The sequence below is a fragment of the Serinus canaria genome, chromosome 13 (genome assembly GCF_022539315.1).
Source record: "Serinus canaria isolate serCan28SL12 chromosome 13, serCan2020, whole genome shotgun sequence".
NCBI lineage: Eukaryota > Metazoa > Chordata > Aves > Passeriformes > Fringillidae > Serinus > Serinus canaria.
In genome coordinates, this window is record NC_066327.1 from 12,047,087 (window position 1) to 12,073,582 (window position 26,496).

The 26,496-nt window shown below is 53.2% G+C and overlaps 1 protein-coding gene and 1 long non-coding RNA gene across 2 annotated transcripts; one reads left to right on the forward strand and one right to left on the reverse strand.

The window, feature by feature from the left end:
• Window positions 1-1,223: 1,223 nt before the first annotated feature.
• Window positions 1,224-24,813, forward strand: LOC108962265 (uncharacterized). Its single transcript, XR_007778749.1, has 3 exons — window positions 1,224-1,325; window positions 9,949-10,203; window positions 24,250-24,813. It is a non-coding gene; the product is annotated as an uncharacterized LOC108962265 (long non-coding RNA).
• Window positions 15,510-24,982, reverse strand: SPARC (secreted protein acidic and cysteine rich). The gene is made up of 10 exons (XM_009091468.4): window positions 24,820-24,982; window positions 19,071-19,139; window positions 18,856-18,906; window positions 18,618-18,702; window positions 18,078-18,199; window positions 17,752-17,872; window positions 17,435-17,568; window positions 17,143-17,291; window positions 16,438-16,586; window positions 15,510-16,251 (listed from the first exon to the last, which is right to left on the reverse strand). The coding sequence occupies exons 2-10, from the start codon at window positions 19,125-19,127 to the stop codon at window positions 16,223-16,225; spliced, it is 897 nt and encodes a 298-aa protein (XP_009089716.1). The 5' UTR covers window positions 19,128-19,139; window positions 24,820-24,982; the 3' UTR covers window positions 15,510-16,222.
• Window positions 24,983-26,496: the final 1,514 nt, after the last annotated feature.

Consider the following 26,496-nt stretch of genomic DNA (forward strand, 5'->3'; position numbering starts at 1 on the left):
TCTGTTGTGCTGTTTCATTTGCTGTTCACTGGCTCAGAGCAGTTAAGAGCATCTAATTTAAGAACTACTACAATAAAAACAACTTGTGGCAGTGACACCAGTTTTAAAAGAAAGTTAGTTGGTGAGTCTTCCTCTTTGACCTGTCTGCTTCTGGTGCAGTCTGTAGCATGATGAGCATTAGTCACTTGCAGCAAAATCCTCTTTGCACTCCCAGGTCCTGGGAGAATGGAGTTGGGACCTGAGGGTAAGGCTGCTTTGGGCTCCCCAAGAAGCTAATGTGGTGGGTGAGCCTGGTGAGCATCTCTTTAGATGGGATTTGCAAAAATATGTCCCTAACAAGTTGAAGCAACCCTGTGGCCAGTCACTGAAAAGCCTGCTGCTCTCAGAAAGGGCAGGAGCAGGTGGTGGGGACCACAACCACCTGGGGTTGCTGTGTGGAGCTGCTCTGTGCTTGGCTGTGTCTCTGACCTGAGTTTTCTGGTGGGAATATTGGCCAGGATTGTAGGGCCTTGCTGCTGGCTCCATTCAGTCTACCCAAGGAGTGATCTGAGCAGCAGCAAAGCTGTGTCTGATCTGAACTCAGGTCCCTAAAGAGCAGCATGGCTGCACTCACCTGAATCTCCTCATCCTGCATCACATCAAACTGCTTGTTGGTTCCTTCTCAGGATGTGCTATGGCTTATCCCACCCATCCATGCATCCCTTATTTGATACCACGCAATGGGGTTGTTCCCTGCTGGTCTTGGGCAGAAGGGGACCTCACCCTGGTGGTGTCACCATCCTTCAGTCACCTTCTTGGTGCCGTTGCTGCTGGCAGACACACACACGTGCCTGGAGCTGAGGCACCCTGGGACAAGGGCTTCGAGGTGCTGTGGTAATTCACACCATCAATAACTGCAGGGGATGAATCTCAGATACACATCTCTGGGGCAGGGCGAGGGATCTGCAGCTCATCTATTCCTGGCACGGGAATCAAGAATAAAATCGCAGCCCCTGAAAGTTCAGTGATAAGCCTGACAGTGATAGGTGTGGGGAGGGAATTTCCTGCAATCTGCTGACTATAAACATGGCTATTAATATTATTCTGAGTGGATCTGGTTCGTGATTTATTTGACCTGTGGGGGGGACAGGCCCATAGAAGGCATATGGAATAAATCAGGTGAAACCCAGAGCTGGTTCCACCCCTGCTGCTGCAGAGAGGGTGGTGGGAGTGTGGCAGCCTGCAGGGAGGCTTTCCAAGGACACACCACAGCACTGGCCAGGATGGGTCTGAGCTCTGTTAGCAGGACCTGGGGTTAGAAGAGGAAGTAAGCAGGATGCTGGGAGGTGAGTGGTGAGGAGCTTGGTCCTTCCCAGGCCCCAAAATGTCTGGGCTGCAGCACCGTGCAGCTTGGTGCCCCACAGCGCCGATGGAGAAAGGGGGGTGGGAGGGAGGCATGTTGCTACAGTTCTGCCATTACCACATCCAAAATTATCGTTCACATAAACAAGGCAAGCAAGAAGCAAACCTCAGGACAAACCAGAACTCGTCTGGGGGGAGCGGGAAAAGGCAGGAGCCACAGGGAGGGGAGGGGGAGGTGGGCTCCTGCTGCTGGCACTGCGGTTTAACCCTGCCTGTGCTGCTGGACACTCTCACGGCCACCTCACCTGGGGGCTGAATTTCCTGGTGCAGGTTGGAAGGGGGAGATGAGGAGGTGAAGGAGCAGGGGTACCTGGGGAGCAGCTCCTCCGTGCTGATGTAGGAACTTCTCCCTAGCCCCAGGCAAGTATCCAGCAGCAATTATCTCGGGTGGGTGCCACCCAGAGCGAAGCTCTCCTGGGTTTTATTTCCCGGCCATCTATTGAGCTGCCTGAAGAAAGCTCTGCTGTAAAGCCTGTGTTCATCCTCTCACAACGAGGATTGTGCCTGGCTGACTTGTACTCAGATAAATAACAGCAAATGGGCTCTGTGCAGGGCACTGGGCAGCAGAGGAACCATCTGCCAGGCTGAGGTTTAAAGCCTAGGCTGGTGTGTTGGAATAAATCATCTTCCCATTCAGCATCCCCACCTCTCCAAACTCTGGTGCACCCCTTCTCCCCATGGTTCTGTAGGGAGGTTTAGCTCCATGGAGCCCAGGGCTTCACTAAAAAGTGAATTGTGTGCCATGACTCCCCTGTGGGGCTGAGGGTGGTGATTTGACTCTGAGTTTTAGAAGAATCAGGTATTAGGTGGTTTCTCTTAGGGAATTCATAGGGAATTAACCTAAGGGTTCACACACCAGGCTGTGGAGGGGATGTCTGTGCTTCACGTGGCTGAGCTGACCACTGGGGTCATTCTGCCTTCTGAGGGGCTCTCCCTGGTATCTGGTGAGTGTCTCACTCCAGTTGTATTTTCTTGCTGCTAGGGTTTTATTTAATGCCAAATGAGGAATCTGCAGGTGAACAGCTTGAACATCCTTGGCATCAAATCAGAAGGGTAAAGTCCCTGAAATACGGAATTTGAAGCACCAGGAGAGCAGGAATTGAGAAATAACCAGTTCCTTGACTGATGATGGGAAACCCAGCCTTCTGGTTTACTGCAGCACAAGTGTTGCAGAGATGCAGGCAGGCAGATGGATGGGTGAGATCTAATAAATATTGGCCAATGCTGACATGGCTTGGTGTGTGTGTACAAAGGATGATTGTGAGCAGCCTAAATATGATTGTTGGGCAATAGTTTGCTGTTATGCAAATCACACCAGTGTTGCACAACGAGGGAGGGGTAATTCTTCAGGTGTCCCAGTGCCTCAGCTGGGGCTCTGCTTGGCTGAGATCAGCTTGAATGGCACTGCAGGAGCATGATGAGGGGCACAATGTGCAGCTTAATGTCTTTTTCTGGGTTCAGAGGACAGATCCTGCTCCCTCTCTTTTGCTCTGTTGTCACAAAATCCACCCAGGTGGTTGAGGTGCTTCTCACTGTGTCCATCTGCCACCGCCAGTCCCTTCATTTTACACTGTTCAGAGCTGGACAAAGGCACAGGAGCTGTGGCTCTTGCACAGAGCCACTCCAGACACAGCTCTGCTCTCAGATAAGCTTGAGACCAGGTATTTCATCCAGTTTTAAATCTGGAGAACTTCTTGCTTGCAGCCCCAGGGTGTGAGGAGCCCAGGCTGGCTGCAGCTGGGAACGCACCCTGCATGTCAATGTCTCTGCTGCTGCTGGGGAGTGTGGCAGTGTGAGGTGTTCCCATGTGGATCTGCACTGGCTGATCCTTGGCCAGGCCCAGATTGCTGTTAATATGCTCTTAATGCTCCCTAAGCTGGTTATAGAGGAAATTCTGCTTTAGACACTACCCTGAGCTCCCTGCCAGTCCCTAGCACAGCTCGGTGGATTTCAGCAGCATGCAGGATTCCCAAATGAGTAGGAAATGATGGGGCATAGCTTTGTTAGGTGCTTGGAAAGGATTTCCTTCTGCAAAAGCAGTGTGTTGTGTTAATGGGAGAAATTATAAAGGGATTAGGAGGGAACATCCCTCTGCAGCAGATGGGAAAGGGCAGAGCAGTACAGGAAAGTGCAGTGGAGCTGGATTCTGTGGGAGCTCCCTGGGCTGGGTACAGGGAAACCTGGGGCATGCAGGGCTGGAGAGGGGAGAGCCAAAGCCGCTGGCTATGCATAGGTCTCTCAGGGCAGATCAGATCAGCCTTTGCAGCTCCTGCACCAAGGGCCCCTGAGGTATCAGTGGTTGTGACTGAATCCTCAGGTGGGGGGGAGAGCCATCAGCTGACACTTGTTCTGACTGAGCCCCTGAGGGTAGCTTCAAACAACTGAATCCAAAGGGTTTGAGGTGAACAGAACCTCCCTGCTGGGCTGTGCCCTCCTCTGGGCAGATGCAGTTTCAGGGTGCAGCAGGCACTGGGTGACTGTGCTGGGCATGCACTGACTCTGGCTGTGAGTCCTGGGAAGCAGGACATCCACCAGCGTGAGTGCCAAGGCTGGTGTAAGGTGAGGGCAGGTCCTAGTTCACAAAACATGTGCCTTGAGCCAAAGCTTGCAGTGTTCCTGGAGAGTGGGACAGGTCAGGAGGCTTCTGTGGCAGCTGGTGTGCCTGCTGGCCAGGCTGGCTCCAAATGTGGCCCAGTGTGTCCAGCAGAGAGTGTGTGCATGGACAGGAGCCCCACAGTGCACAGCAGGGACATTTGCTTCTGGCTGCAGGATTTGACATTCTTCTGCTCTTTGTTTTCTGGCAGAACAGGAAAGTGTGTGGATTCTCACAAGTTCTGCTATCTCTGATTTATCTCCTCTCTCTTCATACCTGAAATCACTGAGGATGGGGAAGAGAAAGCCTGACTGCCAGCAGCACTGAAAGGGCCCTCTATATTACCTGTGGTTTATAATTTCCCAAGTGCTTCTGTCCAAAATTACCAGAGGGCAGAACGGCTGTGGGGAATGTGGAAACAACAACAGGATGGCCACAGCTTGCTCTTGTTTATGCAGGAATGGACCAGCAAGGCAGTGGGAGCATGTGAGTGCCAGATGGACAAATGGACAAATCCCTGGGAACTCCTCACATGGATGTACCTGGCCAGTGTCTTCTTCTGTGGTGATTTTTGCATGTATGGGCTGTAAACAGAGGGTAAAGGCAAAGTGACCACAGGCTGTGGTATTTCACCACCCTTCCTGGGTGTGCTTTTGTTCTTACAGAGACATGTGGACCTGTGTGGGGCTCAGGAGACAGAAAACTGAAGGTGGGGGAAATTGTTCTCTGCCAGGGCCTTTGATGAGAGGCAGCTCTGAAGGCAGAGGTAATTCCAAGGGAAAGAACACAGACATTGGGGTGTTTTAGGATCAAGGGACTGCCTTCAAAGCTGGTTGGGCATCTTGGGCTAACCTAAGGTAGGTGTTGTAACAAAAACAAGTGACCTGTAAAATACACCAGGTCTTCACATCTCTGCTCTCTCTTCTGGGCACCCAGGATGCAGAGGCTGGGGCAGGTTGGTGGGGAATGGTGCTGACCCAAGGATATGACACCAGCAGTGGAGAAAACCATGCCAAAGTTGTGCATGTGCAGAAATGAGAGGTTTTAGGGACATGGAGTAAACACTTACACACATGTGTCAAAACATCTCTGTAAGGTGCAAAAGCAGCTGTTGGTGCAGAACGTATTTATGTGGAAATATGTCTGGAGGTAGTAAACACCAGTTTGTGCTCCTCTCCATGGATGTGCACAATGCTTTCATGGCATAACGTGAACATGACTGAAGGGGAGGCCTGGTAATCGAGATGAGAAGAGATATGGAAGCACATGAAAGGCAGAGATTATACATTCTTGTAAAGCCTTCAAAGATGAATTCATGCACTGGTATACAAATATGCAGGGTGGGGGGAAGAGATGTACCCAAACACATCAACAGGGAATTATACCCACAGAGAGATGAGCAGTCCCCCTCTCTTTTTGGATGTATGTTTAATACCTTTGTGATGATAATTAAAGCCCCTGTTTGGGTGTTGCATCTTGTGATTTACTGCGGTCTTATAAATCTTTCAGCAATTTGAAATCTGCAGGGAACAAAGGTACTGCAGAGTTTGGAAAAGAAACAAAGAGAAGGAGCTGCACCACATTCAGCAGAGGGTACCCTGGGCTATCTGGAAAGAGTGGCTGATAGGCAGGGAGGGTAGGAGGTCCCACAGGACTTTCCAGCCCAGGAAACCAAAACCTGTTGCCTGTGGACCCCAATTCCTCCCACCAAAGGGAGGCACCCGTCCAAAGTACCTCTCCCTCTTGCTGGCTCTTGCACTTGTGGAAGGGGATCTGGGTGTGATTTCTCTCCAAAAGGGCAGAACCTTTCCTGATGGCTCCGTGCCCTCCTAGAGAGTTGGAAGAGGGGAGGGCTGAAGGTGGGCAGGGAGAGCCACGTGTGAGGAAGGCAGTGCTGTTGGGAGCTGTGGGTGGAGGCAGGCAGAGAGAACACTTGGGAGCAGACAGAAGAGGGGTAGAGGTGGTTTCTGGGGACCTGGGGAGGGAAATGGAGCCAGTGAGGGATGTGCTGGGGAGTGATAGAAATAGAGCAAAAATACTTAGATGAGATGTGTGAAATGGGGGGCTGTGGCAAGAGGCACTGGAATGCAGAATTAAGATGGTGAATATGGTAGAGTCTGGAAGGAAGAGCCAGAGGTCTGGAGAGCTGTATGGAGAAACAGAGGAGTGGAAAAAGATGTCACAGTGGGATAGAGAACAAAGATGAGATGTCTCTAAGAGGATGGACATGTGTGAGAGGCAGGTGGGCCAGGAGGGCTCCACTCCACCACAGAGCAGCCCTGCTGCAGGTCCGGGAGAGACCTTGAGGAGGGATCTCTGAGCCTCTGACCCGCTGGCAGTGGGAGCTCTGCAGTGGTGTCTGTGGACATGCACAAACCACATCTCCTCCCTGCCCTCTCTGTGACCTTGGCAGGGTGCTCCCTGTCCTTGCTTCCAGGAGCTGAGCAGGCTGGGTCAGCAAGGCAGAGCTGAGGGCTCAGTCTGAAGTGCAGCTGTGGCTGCAGCGGGATGGATGGAGGCTGAGTGACCACCACAGGAGCTGGATGGCTCCTGAGTTTCAAAACCACAACCTGTAGCCCCTCTTTGGAAAATGCAGCTGGGAGGCAGACAGGAAAGAGCTCAGAGGCAGGAGGGGGCTCAGGTGAGAAGTGCAAGCAGTGAATGGTGCTGATCAATTGTTGCATTGCTGGCCTCCTCCCACGGGGCTGAGAAGGGACATCTTGAGGGCTTCACCAGAGCCATGTGCCATTGATGTGCTGCTGCCTGGGCCTGCTGAGGAAATGCCAGAGCAGGGGAAGAAGGGGTGACTGGGACAATATCTGGAGTGCAGAGCAGCCCCCAGAGAGCAGGGAAATGGGGAAGGGACAGTGCAGGGATGGGGCTGTGGCAGGGATACACGATCTGCCTCTGGCCCAGCAGCACCCACCACATCACACGTGCCACCCCAGCCTTATCAGACAGACTGCTTGCTTGTGCCACCCTTCTTTGGGGTTTGTTTTGCTACTCTGATGCTGAACTTGTTTTCTTCTCCTTTTGGCCAGCTTGCTGATGTCCAGTTGGCATTTGGTGGGATAGCAGTCACAGCCATGACACCAGTCCTGACTATTCCTGCCAAGAAATCAAAGCTGAAGAATGTGGAGGTGGAGGTGATGGTGGGACTGAGGGGTGGGGAGGCATGACAGGCCATCTGCAGAGAGCATGGGGTGGTCTGTGCAGCTGACAGTGAACACCATGACTTGCCCGGTGGAGATGGTGATTTCTGGCTTCCTTTCTAGGATGAGATCATTCACTGGATTCCCACCAAGAAATCAGCACTCCCTCCCTCAAACAGTTCAACCCTGCTGAGGGCATCTGTGCTGATTATTGCTGTAGATGAGTCTCCAAGAACGCCGAGGGGCTGATCCTTCAGGGAATCGAAGCCTGGCCACGTGTGGGTGGATGGGGAAGTGAATAAAAGGAGAAGAACTTGGTCAATCAATGCTTCCCAGTGCTGGAATCCTGCTTGTCATCATCAGAGTCAGATGAAATGAGAGGCACTGGCAACGAGCAAAACTGGAAATGAGTAGAAGTCAGTGGAGGTTTTGGGTGGTATTTTTTCAATGATCACCTGTGTGATCATTGTTTCACCACTCCCAAAGCAGTACATGGCTTAATTCTGAGTTCTGCAAGAAGAAAAATGTTGTTGCCAGGCCACTTCTGATACCCTGAATAATCTACAAGAAATTCAACCATCTCTTCTTCAGCAAGGCAGGGTCAAACTCAGAGTACTCAGATTAGAGCTAAACCCCACAGCTAATCCCAGTCCTGGGGTGCCTGCAGATGAACAAACTCAGCTGGAAAGCTGAGACCCTTCAGTTTGTGCTCGTGTTTTCCAACTTTGCTCCTCTGCAGGTCTCTAGACAGAGGTCACAGGCAGGGTCCTGCTAGGAAAACGTGCTGAGAGATCAGTGCCTGCTCTTCCCCAGCCCCTGAGGCTGAGGGGGGAAGGAGAGACTGATGGGGCCAGGAGAATGAAGGCTGATATTCCCCTGTGGGTGAGCCATGGACTTGCCAAGAGGGTGGGGAGCAGAGCCTCCTGTTTAGCTCTGGGGGAAGGTTGACTTCACTCCAGAGGGATGGGGGTAGTGCTGGTGTGGCTGCTGGCTGTGGCACGTCTGATGTGATTTAGATCTGGAGATATGGAGGAGGAAACCCCAGCACAGAGAGGCAGAAAATCCCTTCCAGCATTTCCTGGGAAGTCTGTTGGGTTCTGGAGAAGGCAGGATGGAAAGTGGGCAGGACAAAGGGGTCTGGGATGCTCAGAGTAACTCAGAGAAGCTCTCCAGCCCTGTGTAGGAGCCAGTGTGGGGGCAGCTGTGGCCCTGAGGAGCTGGCTTGGCAGGATGGGATGGAGACAGGGAGAGGGAGTGCAGAGATGGAGGGTTTGAATGGATGGATGGATGAATGGATAACTCCCATCCAGAGGCACCCACCCACCAAGAGTTGTCTCTTGGGTTAACAAGCCCCAGAACAAGCTCCTGTTCTCTGTGGGGCTGGTGTGGTGCCCACAGAGTCAGAGCCACCTGGACTCAGCTTTACTCTCAGCTTAACTCACTGGGATGGAAGGAGCTGTGTGAGGATAAGCTGAGCCCAGGGAGAAGCAAGAGAGGGAACAGAACATGGAAGAAGAAGTAGAAGCTTGTCAGATAACCCAAGAAACCCTGTTTGTGCGTGGGTGTGCACGTGTATGAGTGAAGCACAGCTCTGCCATTTGGTCTTGGTTTGGTCTGCATGGAGGGGGAGGATTTTTGCTCTCGCACCTGGATGGAAAGAGGAAACATTTCCAAAGAAGCAGGGATGCCAAGGCAGGTTCATTCACTCTCTTCACAGATCCTCTGGCATCCTCACAGAAGGAACCTTTGCAGCAGGGGCATGTCTCAACCCCATCTTGTTTCCTCTGTCCCTGTGGATGCCAGCAATTCCATCCCTCCCTGCCTCCTCCCTGGGTCCATTCAAAGCCTTCCCAGACAGGGCTGGATCAGGAAGCCAGGCCTCTCCAAGCTTTGGCAGTCCAAGGCTGGCCTTTCCCCAGCAATTCAATCATTCCTTCTCTCCCGAACGGAACGTGCCCCAACACCTTTGCCTTGAGTTGCATTCAGGAACCTGGGTTTGCCCACACATGTTAAAGGTACAGCTGGAGGCCAGGAGCAGGGAAGCCAGCCACAGCTCCAGCATGGAGGAAAAGAGGAGCCCTCAGCAGAGCCCCAAGCTTGGGGCTGTGGAGGGGGGGCTGGCTGCTGGAGCAGCAAGGTGTGCCCTGACATCCCAGCCCAACTCCTTTCCAAAGGAGTTCCTCCTCGGCTAACATTTGGCTTTTCAAGCCAGAATTGAGCATACTTGGGGAGAGGAACCATCCAGAGCAGGAGGACTGGGTCTGCCAGGGGGTCGTTGCTGCATGCCTGTGATGACTGCAGCTGTGTGGTGGTGATGGGGTCTGGGGGTGGCAGGAGGAGGGATGGGCACAGCAGTGTGGGAGTGCTGGGCTGAGCCCCGCAGTGCCCAGGGCTGTAGAGGCTGTTTGGCTCCCAGCCCTGCTCTCCTCCCTGTGGGCAGCACGGGCAGGGGGTTGTAGGTGTGAGCTCTAGGTGCAGCACTTTGATCCCTGCCAGTTTTTAGGCAGAGGCAGCCAAGGAGAAGAGGATGGTCTTCTCCTCCCTTCCTCTTTTGCCCTTTGCAAAGAGGGAAATTCATTCTCCTTCCAGTCTGTCTGCCATGCCAAGATCTCCAGGGGAAATGAGTTTCCATGGGCAGGGGTTGAAGTTTGCCAGCACTGTCTTGAGAACATCTGTATGCACAGGCCCTGTGTTATGGTTAATGTGCAAGGGATATGGGCATCTGCCTCTGAAGGGCAACAAACCTCTGGAGCCCTCCAGATTTCCCCTCTGATTATTACAGCATGTTTCTTCCTGCCACAGGTAGTTCATCCAATGCCAGCTGCCAGGCAAAGGAGAAGGATGCAAACAAGATATGTTAAGTAAAATACTCCTGGATGAGCAAGCTGTAAAGGAAAAGGAAATTATTCCTGTGGAGCAGGATGAAGGCTCACCAAACAGCATGTGGGAAGTGCTCAGAATGGGGAATGGCTCTTTGAAGGGCATGGAAATCTGCACCAGAGCTAAAACCTGGAGCTGGCTCTCAAGTGAAGGGGGAATCATCTGATGGAAGATAAGGTAAGGTTTTCATTAAGGACACCATGACCAGGAGGAAACAACAGGAATCCTGCAGGATGAATGGTGCTGCTCAAGCCCAAGCAGACAGGGCATGATTGAAGGTGTGGTTAGTGCAGAGGAGCAGCAGGACTGGGTCAGACCAAAGGTCTGCCCTGACTCATCTCTGCTCTCAACAGCAGATGCTTCAGGGAGAAGGAGCAGAGCAAACAAGTGGTGATACTTGACCCAGATATTAACCCAGCTTCCAGACTGCATCCAGTTCAGGCACTTGTGAGCTGAAGCAGCTCTTCTGGGAACATTGGTGTGGGGGAGAAAGAGCCTCAAGTTTCCAGGAGATCCCTCATTTCACGGGAAGGAAATGCATTACCTGGCTGGTCAGCACTGGATGCTCAGTGTAGGAGTCCTGTGGTGGTTTTACACTGCTCCTGGCTGTGAAAAGCCCTGTGAGTGTCAAGTACAGTGCCAGCCACCAGGAATTGACCAATGGTTGTGGTGCCACAACTGCCCTGGGCAGCTGCAGACAGTCACCATCAGGCTGTGGTCAGGCTTGGCTTTGTGCATGGAGAATTTCAGTCCCAGAGCTGATGGCAGCAGAGTCTCCAAAACCCAGGCAGTGAAGGTGATCAGTGAGGTGTTTGGACAAGAAAAAACAAGAGACTTGTTCAGTCTCTCTAATCCAGATGGAGTAGCAATCAAAAGGAATATGAAATTAAGAAAAATGTAGGGAATGCACATAAAAATGTGTCCTGGGGCGAGTTGTTTCCCAAGAATCACAGAATCAGAGTTTCTTTGATTAGGAGCATAATACTGAGCCTGGCAAAAAATGGGCTCAGTTGGGAAATGGCCCTTGTTTATGTGGTAGGACATAACACAGAAAGTAATGGAAGTTCTCCATGGGCAGTGCAGAAACTGGATAAAACCTGACACAAATAATTACTTACTGTGCAATTACCTCGGCACCAGAGCATCAGGCCAAGCCCAGCTCCTGTTAGAATTCAGCATCACTGTGCAGTGAAGTACTTGTCTGTCTGTCTGTCTGTCTGTCTGCATCCTCTCTTTGTCCTCAAGCCACCCAGAGGAATGCCATGGCTGTGGTTTTATGCCCCATCAAATCAAGTTAAGACCAGCCAGTATGTTCAGAAATTAGAAGGAATGGTAGTGAGGAAGACAGAGCGAGCTGCAAAACTCAAAGCTTGGAATCATATAAGCCATGAATCCTTTAGAGTGCAAAATGGTCTGTGCTCCAGAAGGGCTGGGGGGACCTTGGGCACCTCAGGGTGAGATGGGATGGTGTCATTAGGTCACTTAAAGAGCCACTGACAAAGGTGTCAGTAAAAGCAAGTTTGAATACAAGTTTGAATGTAAGTCAAACTGCAGCTTAACAGAGTTTGATGGGGCAACATCCACTCTGTCACTTCCTACGTGGATGAAGCACACAGAGGAAAAGTGACCAAAATCATCTTAAAAGGATTTGCTTGGAGACCAGAGACACAAAAGGATAAGAGTGGAAAGGGTAAGGAAGAGCCTCCATTGAATCATGAGGTTCAGAGTGGACCCCCTGGCCAAACTTAGCCTGAGATTTGATCAACTGCTTTGTGTCTAAAGGGTTTAGCAAATGGGACAGGATGGGATGGGATGGGATGGGATGGGATGGGATGGGATGGGATGGGATGGGATGGGATGGGATGGGATGGGATGGGATGGGATGGGATGGGATGGGATGGGATGGGATGCAATGGGATGCAATGGGATGCAATGGGATGCAATGGGATGCAATGGGATGCAGTAGCCCAGCGTGGAGGGGACGTAGCCCTAAAGGGACCAGGGCTCCGAGCCGCTCCGCTGCGAAGGGCAGAGCCCTCATCTGAGCAGTGCGGGAGCGGGTCTCTCCTCTCTCCGTGTGCCCGGGCAGCCCCGGGACAAGCTGCCCGTCCCACTCCGCTCCGGCAGAGCCTCCCCGCAGCCCCGGCTCCATCCCCGGCCGCATCGCTCCCCCCGCCGGCCGCTCCGCGCCGCTGCCGGGGATGGGACCGGCCCGGGGAGGAGCGGGACGGGGAGGAGGGAGAGGACGCGCCTCTCACAGTTTCAGGAGGCAGACAAAAGTGTGTCTGCTTCCTTCCCCTCTGCCCTCCCTCCAGGCCGGCCGCAGGAGATGCGTCCCTCAAAGGGTTTCCCACGGCATTGTCTCCTCGCTGGAGGCTGGGCAAGATTTCATCCATCTTTGAAATATATGGGATTTTAAGAGAAAAGGATGCTCCACAGGGGATATGGGCAGTTTGGGAACTGCTCCTCAGGCCGGAGCAGGGCAGATGGGTGGAGGAAATCCTGACCCTGGGGGACACCCTCTGTGCCAGACCCATGATAAGATCCCCCCTCAGTAATTCTGGGAGATTCTCACTGGGAATGGTGACTCCATCAACCCCACCACCCTGGGTAGCTGAACACAGGTCAAAGCCCTCAGTTACATGGTTCAATCCTCCTTTGCAGGGCTGATTTTAGCTAATGAGACTCAAACCTGTGTGAAATACCAGCCTTCACACATGGAGCCTGAGGGAATGATGTGAAGCTGCGACAGGAGAGGCTTAGGTTGGATATTATCAAATATCCAGAGGGTGTTGGGCACTGGAAGAGGCTCCCAAGGAAAGTGGCCACAGCGCCTGCCCAATTTTTAGAAGCATTGGACAACACTCTCAGACACATGCTGTAATTCTTGGGGCTCTCCTGTCGCAGGAGTTGACTCAGAGATCCTTGTGGGTCCCTTCCAACTCAGAATTTTCTGTGATTGCATGATTCTGTGCTGTAGGATGAGTTTAATTCCATGGCTTCCCAGTGTCACTGTTAGCTAGAGCAGAAGCAGCTCCAGGTGCAGCTGCACCTCACAAACAGTGGGGCTCTGAGTCCAGGCTGTTTCCAGGTGTGTGACTGGGGTAGTCCTGGTGATCCATAGCTTGTCACCTTTTGCATCACCTGCATTTTGTACATTTCAGCCACAAACCTTAATGCAGTATTTATGCCACAGTTTGTCTCTCTTACAAAAGTAAGAGTTGGGAAAACAGGACAGCACAAATCTCTACAGAAATCTTTGCCTGCCCCATCTTTCCTCTCTTGAATGCAGGACATGGCTCAGTGGGTGACTGCACCAAAAGGAACCATTTCTGCAGATGCACTGTAGCACTTGGGTCAGGCTGGTGCTGGTTTTGGATCCAGATCTGTCTGTTAGTTTTCTATTTAGTTTGTTTTTTGTTTTTTTTTTTTTCTTTTTTAGGTTTGCAAACTGTGTCCTCAGTCAGCACAAACCACAGGGAGAATTTCCACTCGGAAAGTACAGGGGAGTTTCTTTACTGCTGTGCAGGCACGGGGAGGCTCCATTTCAGCTCCAACAGGGAAAGGGCTGTTCTGTTCCACCCTTGCTGACTGTCTGGGTCTGAAAGCTCAAAGAGGCCAGCTTATTCCTCAAGTCCTGACATAACCCCTTGTATAGCATTTGCCCCAAGGCAGTGAAATTCCAACCCTTGATACTTCAGGCTGTGACCTTTGAAGGGTTAAGAGAGCCCCAGCTCAGATCTCCTGAGCTCATTCTGATGCTCAGTTAAAGCCAGGCCAGCTGCACTTTGTTATAGCACTGGGTTGGCTCCTTTGGGCTCTGCCAGACTGCTGGGACAGGAGTGTTGTCCCAGGAGAAGGGACATGGCCTCAGAGAGGGATCACTGCACCTTCAGAGCCATGATACCCAGCTCTCCCGGGGCAGCCTGCTGGCTTTCCTGAGCTTGCTGGGACTCAGGGCTGACTCGTGCACCAGAGGGGAAGGCAGAGGAGAGCAGGGCTGCAAAGCCTTCCCCTGCACAGGACCCAGGCTCCTGTGCCTGTGTGGTGGCACTGGCAGGAGGGCTGAGCTGGAAGGAGTGGAGGAGCTGCCTCTCCCAGGGGAGCAGAGAGAGGGTTTCTGGCTGAGAGGGAGTGACTGGAAAGCAGTTTGCACAGGATGGCTGATCTCCTGCAGCCCCTGCCTGTCTCCCTGTCCTCTCCCCTGCCCAAACCTTCTCTCAACAGCACTCCAGGCCTGGAGGTGGGTCACATCCAGCTGGCTCTTGCAGGGGTCATGGGCACTGATGCCCCTCTCTGTGTCAGGTCTGCCAGTTTGTAGCAGCTGCTCCCACAGTGGGGAGGCATTCACTGTGTCCATGGACAGCCCCCCTTTGGCTAAGAGCCCTGGCAGGCAGTGTGGCCAGGGGGAAGGGGTGCTGTGCTTCACCTGGGCCCTCTGGGCTTAGCTTTCCCACAGGGGGCAGACACCTTGGCCATACAAAGTGTCTGTGTCCTGTGGGATCTACCCTGGCTCTGCAGCCAGGAGTGACCCTGTGCAGGATCTGACCTGACAGCTCTGCTGAGAGCCCTGCACATTCCACAGGGGCTGTCAGCAGAGACCTCACAGCTGAGCCAGAGCTCTTGAAACTTGGCTATTTTTAGCCCATGCAAATGGGGGTGTTTATTTTCTTGCTCTTGTGCCTTTTTGCCTTTCCCAGGGATTTTATTGCTGATAAAAGCAAAGGCCTGAGAGCCATATGAGTGTCTGTGCTGGCTGCTGCAGTGACCCCATCTCTGCCCACATTTTTCCCATCCAATATTCCTCCAGCCCTTTGCAGTGATGGGCGGGAATGGGCAGAAACACCTCAGCTTACCTTGGACCAGAACCTTTTTTGGGGCTGGGAGACCTGTGGTAACAACTTGAACCCATGCACGAGGTTGGTGTTGAGGGGGCAGTCCCTCTCATCAGGATGGGATGAAACAGAGGAACATTGCAGGCTGGTTTATTGTCAGTGTTTCAAATCAGTATTTTTTATTACAGAAACTCATCAGGTTGCTCACACTGTGGCAGGAATTTAATAATATAAGGCACAGGGAACATTCAGAGGTAAAAAAAGGGTTCTCAGCCTGTGAGATTTAACCATTACTTTGCTCCTGTCAGGACCCTCTCTTATAAAGCAAATCCAAATACCTTCTCCCTTCCATCCTTTACATCCCTTAAATCACAAAAGGAAAAAAATATTGCAGCCTTTCCCTCGAAACACGCCACTTTCTGGGCAGAAATATCCCTTCCAAATCTGACACAGCTTCCCTGGAAGAGCAGGGCTGGAATTTAGGCACAGCCAAGGCAGAGGGGTGGGAAGTGCTTAAGGGCACTGTGATCTGGGGAGAGCCAAGAGCTTTGTCTCACCTGCAGCTGAATGGCAGCACCAAGGTGAGCCACACACACCCCGGGGAACAGGCAGCCACACAGAAAACACGACAGCAGCGTGGTCATTGAGTGATGGTGAAGCATGTAGCACTTTCAAACCTTTATTATTCAAGAGGATTTTACAGGGTGGGAATAATTTCATCTTATTTGTTTTAAATTCTGTGCGCTTCCCTATTTGCTTGTTCAGTTTATCTTTTTTATTTTTTTCTGTGCCCAATAACTGCTAAACCCTGGGAATGGGAGGGAAAAAAAAAAAGGAAAACAAAATCCTACCACTCTCTGTCTTTCTCACCCCTCTCCATCCTTCCTACCACGAGCTGGGTGGCCACAATGTCACCTGCAGCTGCTCTGCTTGAGAACCCAATCCTCCTGCATCCTCTGGCTCTGCCTTCCCTCGCTGGCATCTGCACCTGGGGTGGTGAATCAGCTGAGAGGGTTGTGTGTCTGAGTGTCCAGGAACGTGCTGTTAGCGAGAAGAGAAGTCGATCTGAGAGCGGATGGTGAGGCAGAGCATATTTAGCACAGGAACAATCAGCAGTAAAGACGTAGGAGAGAGAAAAGGCTGGTAAGAGCATGTGGAAACAGCTGGGTGAGTAATCTAGTGGTGATAGATAAGGCTATGAATGAGGACTGTAATTTCTTTTAGCACCGTTACTACATATGTTTAGACCTATATTAGCACCTTGTTCCCAGGGAAAAACAAAACAAAAGCAGTTTAAAAACCAAAGGACGTGGGAAGGTTAAATCATGACAAAGTTGGCAGCAGTGCAGGAAGGTGAGCGTTTAGATCACAAGATCCTTGTCTATGTCCTCTGTGGAAGGAAAAGAGAGATACAAAGTTAGGAGGTGGATACTGCCAGGCTCCCACTGTTCCTGCACCCTTCCCACTCCCCCCTGCTTCCCCTCACCCAGGGCTGTGATGCATTGCTTCATCCACAGTGGGGGTTCTGGGGGTGCTCTTCAGCCTCCCCCCAGCCCCATTCCTCCTGGGTACTTACGCTCCTTGATGCCAAAGCAGCTGGCCCACTCCTCCAGGGCGATGTACTTGTCGTTGTCCAGGTCACAGGCCTCGAAGAAGCGAGTGGTGCAGTGCTCCATGGGGATCAGGGGGGCACGCAGCGGGGCCAGCTCCGTGTGGGACAGGTACCTGCCAAGGTCACCACACCCTCACGGGAGGGAAGGTGCTGGCCCAGGTCTCTGCTTTGGCTGCTGTCCCTGTGCCCTCCCAGTATCAGCCACTGAGTGTCACGAGGGTCAAGGGCTGGTCACAAAATAGCCACCAGCTGGGGGTCCCTGCCAGCTGCCCCCACCCCACAGGCCTGAGTGTGTGATCACTCTCATGCCCATCTGCAGCCCACAGCTAAGCCAGCAGCTGCTATCTCAGCTGCTGAAGTTATCCCAGGGCCTTTGGACTAAGATATTTTAGGGCACTGTCACAGAACAGTAAATCTGAGAAGAGAGAATCCCCACACCCAAGGGAGGTGGGCGCATCTGGGGCTGGGGGAGGCCCCTGTTCCTACAGAAGAGCAGCTTGCAAGAGGCAAAGGTGCCTCTACCCCACCCTGGTTTGCCAGAACCTCTGCCACCAGCCACCCACTTGTGTCACATCTCCAGCCTGCCTCGACACTTTCTACTGCCAAATCACCCTGGTCCTCAGGCAGGAGATGGTTCTGGGGGCCTCGTCCTGCTCTGCTGGCACTCACCCATCAATGGGGTGCTGGTCCAGCTGCCCGAACTGCCAGTGCACAGGGAAGATGTACATGTTGTAGTTCTTCTCAAAGTCCCGGGCCAGGAGCTCCACGGTGTGGTCACCAGCCTCCAGGCGCTTCTCGTTCTCGTGGATCTTCTTCACCTGCCATGGGAGAGGTGGCAAGCCTTGTCAGCAGGGATACGGGGTGCAAGGCTCAGTCCCACAGGTCATTCTGGACAGGCTCCCTGTCTGTGCTGGCCTCCACTGTGGGGGTGAGCTCCCAGACCCCTTCCCCTGTGCCCCACCTTGAGCTTCTGCTTCTCGGTCAGCAGGTTGTTGTCCTCGTCGCGCTCGTACAGCGTGATCAGCACGTTCTTGAGCCAGTCCCGCATGCGCAGGGGGAACTCGGTCAGCTCTGTGTCCAGGCAGGCAGGGATGACTGCAAGTCACACACAGGGCTCAGTGCAGCATCTGCACATGCAGCTCCAGGCCTTGGACACAGCCCCAGTGCCCCTCCACCTCAGCCCTGAGCTTGCCAGGACCTTTGCTCTCCACCAGGCTGTGAGCATGGGGGGTGTGCCCAATTAGGGATCCCCTTGTCTGAGGGAGTGGCTCCACTTACATTTGCAAGGTCCAATGTAGTCCAGATGCAGCTTGTGTCCCTTCTTGGTTCCCTCCAAGGTGCACTTGGTGGCAAAGAAATGGCAGGAGGAGTCGTAGGTCTTGTTGTCAGTGCCACAGACCTGCACAGGAAGGGGAGATGCTGTGTGAGAGACAGGGAGAGCCTCCAGATGAGATGTTTAGCTTGTTCTTGGGGTGGGCAAGGGCTCCTTCTTCACCACCAGATGGGGACCAGCCACCCTGACTCTGTCTCCACGTGTCACCATCTCTGGCAAAGCCCATGTGGGTCCCTCCCTGCCCTGGGCGCTGAGCAGATGCTGCCCTCACCTTCTCGAAGACGCCAGCGCTGGCGGGGCAGCTGGAGGGGTCCTGGCACACACACATGGGCGAGTTGTTGTCATCCACCTCGCACACCTTGCCGTGCTTGCAGTGGTGGTTCTGGCAGGGGTCTGGAGCAGGAGCGGAGCAAAGTCACAGCCAGCCACATTCTCACCTCCCACGAGAGGCTCAGGGCAACTCAGCGCAGAGGGAAGACTGAGACTTCACCAGGGACAGCTCCCCACATCTATTCTCACACTGGGAAGATGTGAAGGGCTCCAGAAGTCCATGTTAGCCCTGGGGCTAATCCTGGACTCCTTTCTGTAGCCACACCAATGGCTTTTCTTTTGCAAAGATGGGATTAGAGAGAGCCCAGGGCTGGAAGAGACCATGTGCCTCCTTGCTTTGAATGTGCATCCAGGCTGGGATCATCCTTGTGCTACAGCCCTTCCCAAAGAAGCCCCTCACCATTTGGGGTGGCTAATGCTCCCCCACACAGGGAGGGGAAAGTGTCCCTGCCAGCTGGAGGGCAGGGGAAAAGTTACTTACTCTCTGCAACAATCTCCTCTACATCCTCCGTGGGTTCCTCGAACTCTCCCACCTCCACCTGGACAGGATTAGCCCCCACAGGCTCCTGCAAAAGAGGTTGGTGTTTCTGCTGTGGGTGCACAGCCCCAGATCCTGGGGGGCAGAGCATCCCCCCATGGCTCCCCAGAGCTTTGGAGATGCTCTTTGCAGAGCAGTGGGTGCTGAGGGGTTGGGTGAGGAGGAGGGAAGAACCACCTACCTCTGTGGTGGGATCTTCGATGACCTCTGTCTCATCGGGCAGAGCCTCCTGCTGCAGAGGAAAATGCACATGAGTGAGGGTTCAAGGGGGGTGACCCACTAGAACAGGCAGCAGGGCCACCCTCTGCCTGTTCCAGTGTTAAAAAAGCAAATCCCCATTGGCTGCTCCAGATGGACAACCCCAACAGCAGAGGCTCTGCTGTCTCCTGCACTTACCGGAGCTGCCAGGGCTTTGCCTGCCAGGCAGAGAAGGAAAAAAATCCAGGCCCTCATCTTTCAGCAGACCTTGAATAAAGCAGAGGAAAAGGAGGGATGAGGAAGGAGGCCCCTGCGGGCTGCTGGGCTCCAGGCTGAGCAGACACTTCGAGGAAGGCGTTCTCTCCATTTCCTGCCTCGTCTGTTCAGTGTTACAGACCCACATGCTGGCTTTTCTAGCCAAAACCTTGGGCCAAATCGTGTTTCCAAGATAAATTGGTTTGATTTTGCAAAATGAGACAGTGGGGTTTAGATGTCTGTTGCTCTCCTGGATACCTTTAGGAAAATCACAGTCAAAATGGCTCTTTCCTTCCCTGGAAGGTTTTTTTTTCACCAATCCCCCCACAATTTTAATGTTAAAAATCCCCTGATACTAGTGCCAGGTACAAAGAATGAAACTCTATCATCTTAGTTGCCAATCAGAATAAATCTGGAAATGGATGAAGGAAAGAGATAACAGAGAGACAATGAGACAGAGCACTTGAGAATTAAATCCTTTAGAAAAGGACCCTTTCCCCATGGACATTCCTAGGGGTATCAGAGACCAATCTATCATCCCCAGCACTCCAAAGTGTTGGGGTGTCTATTGTTTTTCCCTTTCCTGCTCAGACCCGAGGGTGCCCAGACTGGGTTTAAGGGATCCAAGGCACTTTGGGGTTGTGTCCCGCTGGGAGACGAGCTCCAGAAGGACGAGCCCTTTGCACCCTCCCAGTCTGGGCTGAGGCAGCGGCTGCGGTGCGAGCTAGGAGAGCACAGCTGGTGACATCCCCGTGTCCTTGTCCCCCCCGGTTCCTGTTTGGCAGGGCTGAGCGCTCTGTGTGCGGGCGGAGAGGAGCTCAGCTGCCCGCTTAGTATGCGGCTGACATCGAGCTGCTGCCCGCGGGGGCTGCCCGCTCCTTCCGCCCGCGGGGACACTGGAACACCCCTGTCCTCTCCCCTGCCAGCGAGGGGATCCGTGCCCCTGCCAAGCCTTCCCTTCCGCCTGCCCTCCTCAGCTCCACCTGCACCCAGCCCACCCTGGGGCCAGCACTGAGAGGGATTTGCTGGGACAGAAAGCGTTGGATGAGATTTCTCCTTGTCTCCCAGGGTATCCAATGTCACTGCAGCCTTTTCCTCCTCATACACAGCCACACCAAAGCTGTGCTGCCAGGGCACCAACCCGGCTGGGCTCTGCTTCCTGATTCAAAGAGGTTTGGCCACTCAGAGAAAATCCTCTTTCCAATCTCAGGACCTCACCCAGCCTCTAGTGGGGTGTCTGTGCAAAATAGGGGTCAGGGAATGGAGGGCAGCTTTTCTGGGATGTCAGAGGGCTGGGAGGGGGTGGTGGGGATGGCTGCTGTGGTGGTGTGAAGGGGAGGGGTGATGAGCTCTTTGGGGCTGTGGGCAGGGGTGATGAGCTCTTTGGCTCTATGAGGCTGCAGCTGAGCATCTCCCTCCTCTCCTGCTTGGTGTGAGCTGTCCCTTCCCTTCATCTTGTTTGTTCTGGAGGTTTCTGTGAGCTCTGCCAGCATTTGCCAGCAGAGATCACTGGTTCTTTCTTCCTGCAAGGGTTGTCTGGGGAGTAACGTGGAAAAGTACAGGTGATGCTGGAGGCCATCTCTTCCTTGCTGGTATCCCCTGGCTAGTAAAGGCTCCTCTTTGGCTTCTCCCAGGGGCTTGTTTGCTTTGGAAGGTATTCTGAGGTTCAGTGATGCTCACTGGGCAATGCCCAGCCTGGAGGAGAGGGCAGTGCATGCACATGTGGAAGGTGGAACTAAGAAGAACCCAACCACATGCCAAGGCCATCTTAGATCATTTCCCCAAGCTTTAAAAAAGCCTTGAATTTCAAAGTCTGGGCATGTAGTAAGTGGGGTCAGGGAATTAGGTGTTTGCTAGGAGCCAGCAGACAGTTGGAGCTGCCAGTGTTGTGTTTGGAGGAAGAAGGAGCATGAAAAAGTCTGAGCAAACAATCTCTGCAGAACTGTCTTGTGCCTTAGATGGTAAAACAAATTTATTATAAAATAACAACTTTTTGGAGGCAAAGCTATGCAGTGAGGACATTCCAGAGTCTGTGAGCCCCTGGCTGGGTTGCAAATAGTCATTCCTGAATGCCTGGTGGCCAAAAGTCCTGAAATAACAGCTCAGGAGCCCTGCACACAGGGTTGCTCCATCGGGATACCATGGTCCATGGTGCAAGTCTCCCTCCTTGTGGAGCAACCATGGTCCTGCTATCCAAGAGGATGCTCTTTGGAGCTGGCAGCTGGGCCACACCAGGAGCTCAGCATCCATCCCCCAGCTGAGGGACCTGGGAGGATCCCTGAGGGGCTCTGCACTGGGAATGCCTGGCACTGCTAGGGAAAAGATTTTAGCAAGCAGGGAAAAAGAATTTAGCAAGCAGGGACTTAGGCCCTTCTGCATCCTAAAGGAATCAACAGACACCAGCACTTTGCAGGATGCTGGAAACCAGCACAGAAAGGGCTGCTGAATATAGAATAATAGAAGCTCCATGGTCACCCACCCTCTCCTCAGGTAGGTGTCCATGCCCTCCTGAATGCAGTGGATTGAGCAGGCAACAGGGCACCATGGGCTGTGCAGATTTTTAAGACCTGATCCCACTTCCATCCTACATGGGGACTTCAGCTCCCACTCTTTAAACAGATTCTGGGGGCTCCCCCAACCCCCTCCCAATGGCTGACCTCTCCAGCATGGCCCTCAGCACCAGCTGCTCATTGCACTTCGCAGCCATACCCCAAAGAAGAAAACCACGGGGTGTAGAGAGGGCAGAGGCTGACCCTCAGCACCTCCATAAAACTGCTCAGGGAACTCTTTACCACGCTTCCCCTCAGCTTGTGGCACCATCATCAGCTCCTTCTGATGGGGAATGCTCCCCACAGTGATGCACAGAGAGTCTGTGCTGCTGGGTCTTTCCTGGGGACCTCAGCTGGGCCCTTTGTGGGCTGGGGAGGACACTGATGGGGTGGGTGCAGCCTCCAGGAGAGGCTCCATGGATGGTGGAGCGGGGTCCATGTGGCGCTGGCCCTGGCCTGGGTTGCGTAAGCCCTTTGGGATGCCACGTTAGCGTGGGGAGGAGTCTCCCTGGCCACTTGGACAACTCCTCCTCACCCCGGCTGCCACCCCTGCTAACCCGGGCGAGGGGCTCTGCTGCCTCCTCCCACTGCAGCCACGGAGGCAGGAATGGGGGGCACAGCCCTGCCGTGCCTCAGCTCCTGCCTGCACCCCAGCCTGGCAGCAGGGTCTCCTGCACCCACCCTCCCTCTGCTCACTGCTCCTCCAATTCTCTGGAGGATCTGACATTCCCCCACCTCACACTGAGTCTGAAGGCAAAGCTGGTCCAGAAAAAGATTCTGCCAAACCCAACTGGGGTCACAGTGTTGAAGGTGCAGATGGGTGACCAAGTGTGACACCCACAGCGACACAACACCAGGGCTGGGTCCCCACTGTCTGCCCTGCCCTCCCTGTGCAGGCAAGACCCTCTGAGCTTTACTCAGCAGCCACTCCCAGGCTGAAATTCCATTTGTTTGTGTGAGTTCCCATGAACTCCCTGCTGAACAGGTCCCTGCACGTTCAGTGCTGGCTCACCCAGATGTGCTGCAGCTGCCCTGGGTGCCTTGGGAGCAGGGCAGGGGACTGGGCAGAAGCCAGCCTGGTTCCTGCCACCTGCACAGGCCCCTCTCACACACTGTGCAGGCTCAGAGAGCCATGCAAGGCTTAGATGGAAGTGAAATTCCCTTTAACTCACACACACACTTACTCTGAGTAAAACACAGCAGAGGAAAAAAAATCCCCCTACCCCATGTGTCCGTGTAGAGTCACTAAAGACACGGCTACACCGCAGCACTGTGTGAAACCATTCCCTGTGCTGGGAGCTGAGCCGCTCGGTGTGAGCTCAGAAACGCCCAGATCTTACAGGGCCTGTTGATACAGCAGCAAGAGCCCATCCCCATCACAGCTGTGTCCAGAAGCTGCCATAGTTTCTCCAGGTTACAGACTGAATCCATAACGGAAAACACTTACATTAGTACCAAGAAAAGAGCCTGGATGTGCCGTGGGCTGCAGGCAGCCGCTCGTGGATGAGCCCTGTGCAGAGAGGCGAGACAGAATTTTGCTGTCCTGCCTGAGCTTTTCCTTTTGTGTGGGCTGGACCTAAGGCAGTGTCAAAAGCAGCCTGGACGCTTTGTGCCAGGTGCGAGAGGTCCCTCCGGCCCCGGGGGTGCCACCAGCTGATCCCGCACAGCTCCACAAAGGAGGCAGAGAATAAACTGTCCGATAAATATTCTGCAAAAATGCAAACCATCTCCAAAGCACTCCCTGGACCTGCCCTGCCACAAGCGCTCCAGCGATAACAGCCCCGACATCCCTCGGACCAGAGGACCCAGAAAAGGTTTCCATGGGAGCCGACATTCCTCTGGGGCTGAGTCATGGAAGAGCAGAGTGTTGTGGAAGGAAGGGCTTCAAAAAAAGTTCGAAAAGTTTATTTCTGCTCTTCCCCCTCCCAACACCGCCCGCACCCCTGCTTCTGCCGATGTGGCAGACAATGGCTTGGCTTTAATTGCTGCGCCGGACGCCACAGCTTTTCTTTTCCTATTAAAACTCGTCTGGTCGACCCTAACAAACGGCTGCAATTAACTTCTGTCATTTCGGAGGGATGCTGAGTTTTTGGGCTGTTTCAAGTTGGTCGCCTCTGAGGACTCGGGAGTACTGGTGACAGTGCCGGTACCCCCGGTTTCACTCCGACTTGAAACTTCTGCCTTTCGGTTTGGGTGGGGATTCAGCCCCCAACCGGTTAAATTCCCCCTTTTTTTTTGGCTAGATGCTTTCTCAGAGAAGGGACACAAAGAGCAGAGTGAGACTGTCACGTCAGCGGGCCGGGAAGGACAGCGGCTGCCTTTAAAGGAAACGAGCCCTCGTCTCTTCTGTGTGGACCTAAAATTGTGCCTGACGGGACCAAAGTTCTTAAAACTTGAAAAAAAAAAAATCCCGAAAGAGCTTTGCTCCTCCTCTCCTGCAATCTCCGTCTCCCTACCAGTCGATCAGCCAGAGTTTGGCAAGCCAGGGCAGCAGACTTGAAAAGCTTTCAGAGTTTGCTTGGAACAAAAAGCCGAGTGTCTTTTTTTTTTTTTTTTTTTTTTTTTTTCCAAAGGAGAAATAAGACCGGCTGCACTGAAAAAAATAAAACCGCTGACATGAAGCCAGCAGCTCTTTTGTTCTTCCTCTGGATACTCTGGTGAGTAAAACATCACCTGCCAACACACCTCAGGCTGGGAGAGGTGGGGACTGTTCCTAACTACATCTGATTTTCTCTGCAGGTTGGTTTGATGTACCCAGACCTTGGTGTCATGGATCTCACTAAAGAACTACCCACCAGCTGAAAACACAGAGGGGAAAAAAGGGAGGAGGGAGAAGAATGAGGGCAAGTTAAACCTTTACAGTCAGATGCCACCAAAACATTAAAGCTCTGGCAGCGAAATTGAGTAAGAGTCAGTTTAGAAGGGGAAATGCTGGGAAGAGGAGAAGGGGGTGAAGTCAGCAGGGGTCTCTAAATGCACCGCTTGGGGTGGAGAGCGTCCCCATCCCGAGTGAGGCACGGCCAGCACTGGACGGACTCCCCGGGCTGGGACAGCGGGTCCCGGGACCCCCACGAGTGGGGCTGTGGGACCCCCGTGTCGAGAGGAAAAGCACAGCAAAGGCAATCGCGAAGCTCGGGCCATACCTCGCAGTCCCGGCAGCACGGCTGAGGGAACTTCGGGCGCTTGGACAGGCTGGAGGAATCTGCAAGTTTTAGAAGGAGGCAGGAGGAAGCCAAAGGGTGGGCTGGGTTTCCCTCTGCCTCTCCCCCTCCTCCTCCTCTCTAGCTTTCCAAATCGGTCTCTTCCTCTCCTCCGCTTCCCAGTGGGCAGTCCCTGAGCCTGGCTCCAAAGGATAGACCAGAGAAATCAAGCTGAAAATCAAAGGGTCCCGGTCAGGGACAGACCAGTCGCCAGCGCAGCCCTCCCAGCAGTCACTGTCACAGCGCTGCCTGTACTGAATTTTCAGTTCTCTGTCTCTCTGGGACTGACAGCACACGGGGATGGGGAAATGCCATCTCTCTGCCTGGTTTTGCACCTCCCAGCACCTCGACCTGCTGCAATTATAATGTTAAATGCTGTCATTTCTCAGCGGGGTAGCTCAGTCCCTGAGCTGGTGTTTCCCATCCTCAGGGGGATGCAGAGAAAAACAGAGTTTTTGCTTCTTCATCCTGTCTCCTAGTATTGCTGCTATCTGTGACTGCCTTGTAGAGAGAGAGAGGAAAGAATGACCCAGAGAATGTGGAGGATAGATAATTTCATATCTGAAATGCTGTAAGTAGGCAGAGAAATGCTGGGCTGGTAGATGTGACTCTCAGCACAGCGATCTCTCTGTTGTGGTTATCATCCAGCAAATCTGGACTGATTGAACAAAACCCACAGCCAGAATTGCCACTCAGCTGAATTGGGTGGTCTCTTCAGACATCACTCACTATTTACAGATCATAACTCAGCTGGAGCAGCTGCCCAGACAGAGGCAGCCAAGCAGCAAAGCTGTTTGCAGTTGAGTTTTCCCATCTGTTCCTCTCTTTGCCCAGGGTGAAAAACCCAGCTCCTCTCTCCTTGCTTCTCTCCATGGCTGAGAGGATCTGAGGTGCATCTGCTCCCCAGCACCAACATGGTCTTGGCACTGCACTGCAAAGGAGAACCAGTAGCCAAAAATTGCTACACTTTGGGCATCCCTAAAGAATGTCTCTGTGCCATACAGGGCTGTCCTGAGCCCCGTGGATAATCCAGCTCTTTGCAGCTTGTGATCCCCCTGTGGCATCAGACCTCACCCTGGGACTGTCCTCCAGAGGAAGGGAAAGATGGTGTCTTGCGTAGCCAGCAGGACTGAGGACATCTGGGCACCAGCAGTGAGATTGTGGATGCTGGGTGAAGGACACCCGAGATCATAGCAAAATTCAACATTGTGTTTTGTCTTAGCTGCCTGGGGTTTGGGCTCATTCTTGATTATGTGATATCTTTGAGAGGGCAGAGACATGGACCTGGGTGCTTAACTCTTGCCACTGATGTTGCTGAGGATTTAGATGTCAGCACAGGGACTGGCCCACGATGACCTGCCAGCTGTGCTGGCTCTCTGATCTGTGGGATGCCTTTGTGTCGTGGCTCTGTATCAGCTCACTCCTCACCCGGCCTCACAGCACTTCTGCTGCATGTGAGAGGTCAGATGTAAGACTAAACATCCCATGGCCAACAAGGAAAAAAATATAAACAGGACAGAAAGAGAAAGCAGAGGGGAAAAAATGGAGGAGGGTTTAATGAGAATCCATCATCACTTCCCAGTGAACAGGCAATCTCTGTGATCAGGCAGCTCAGGAGGC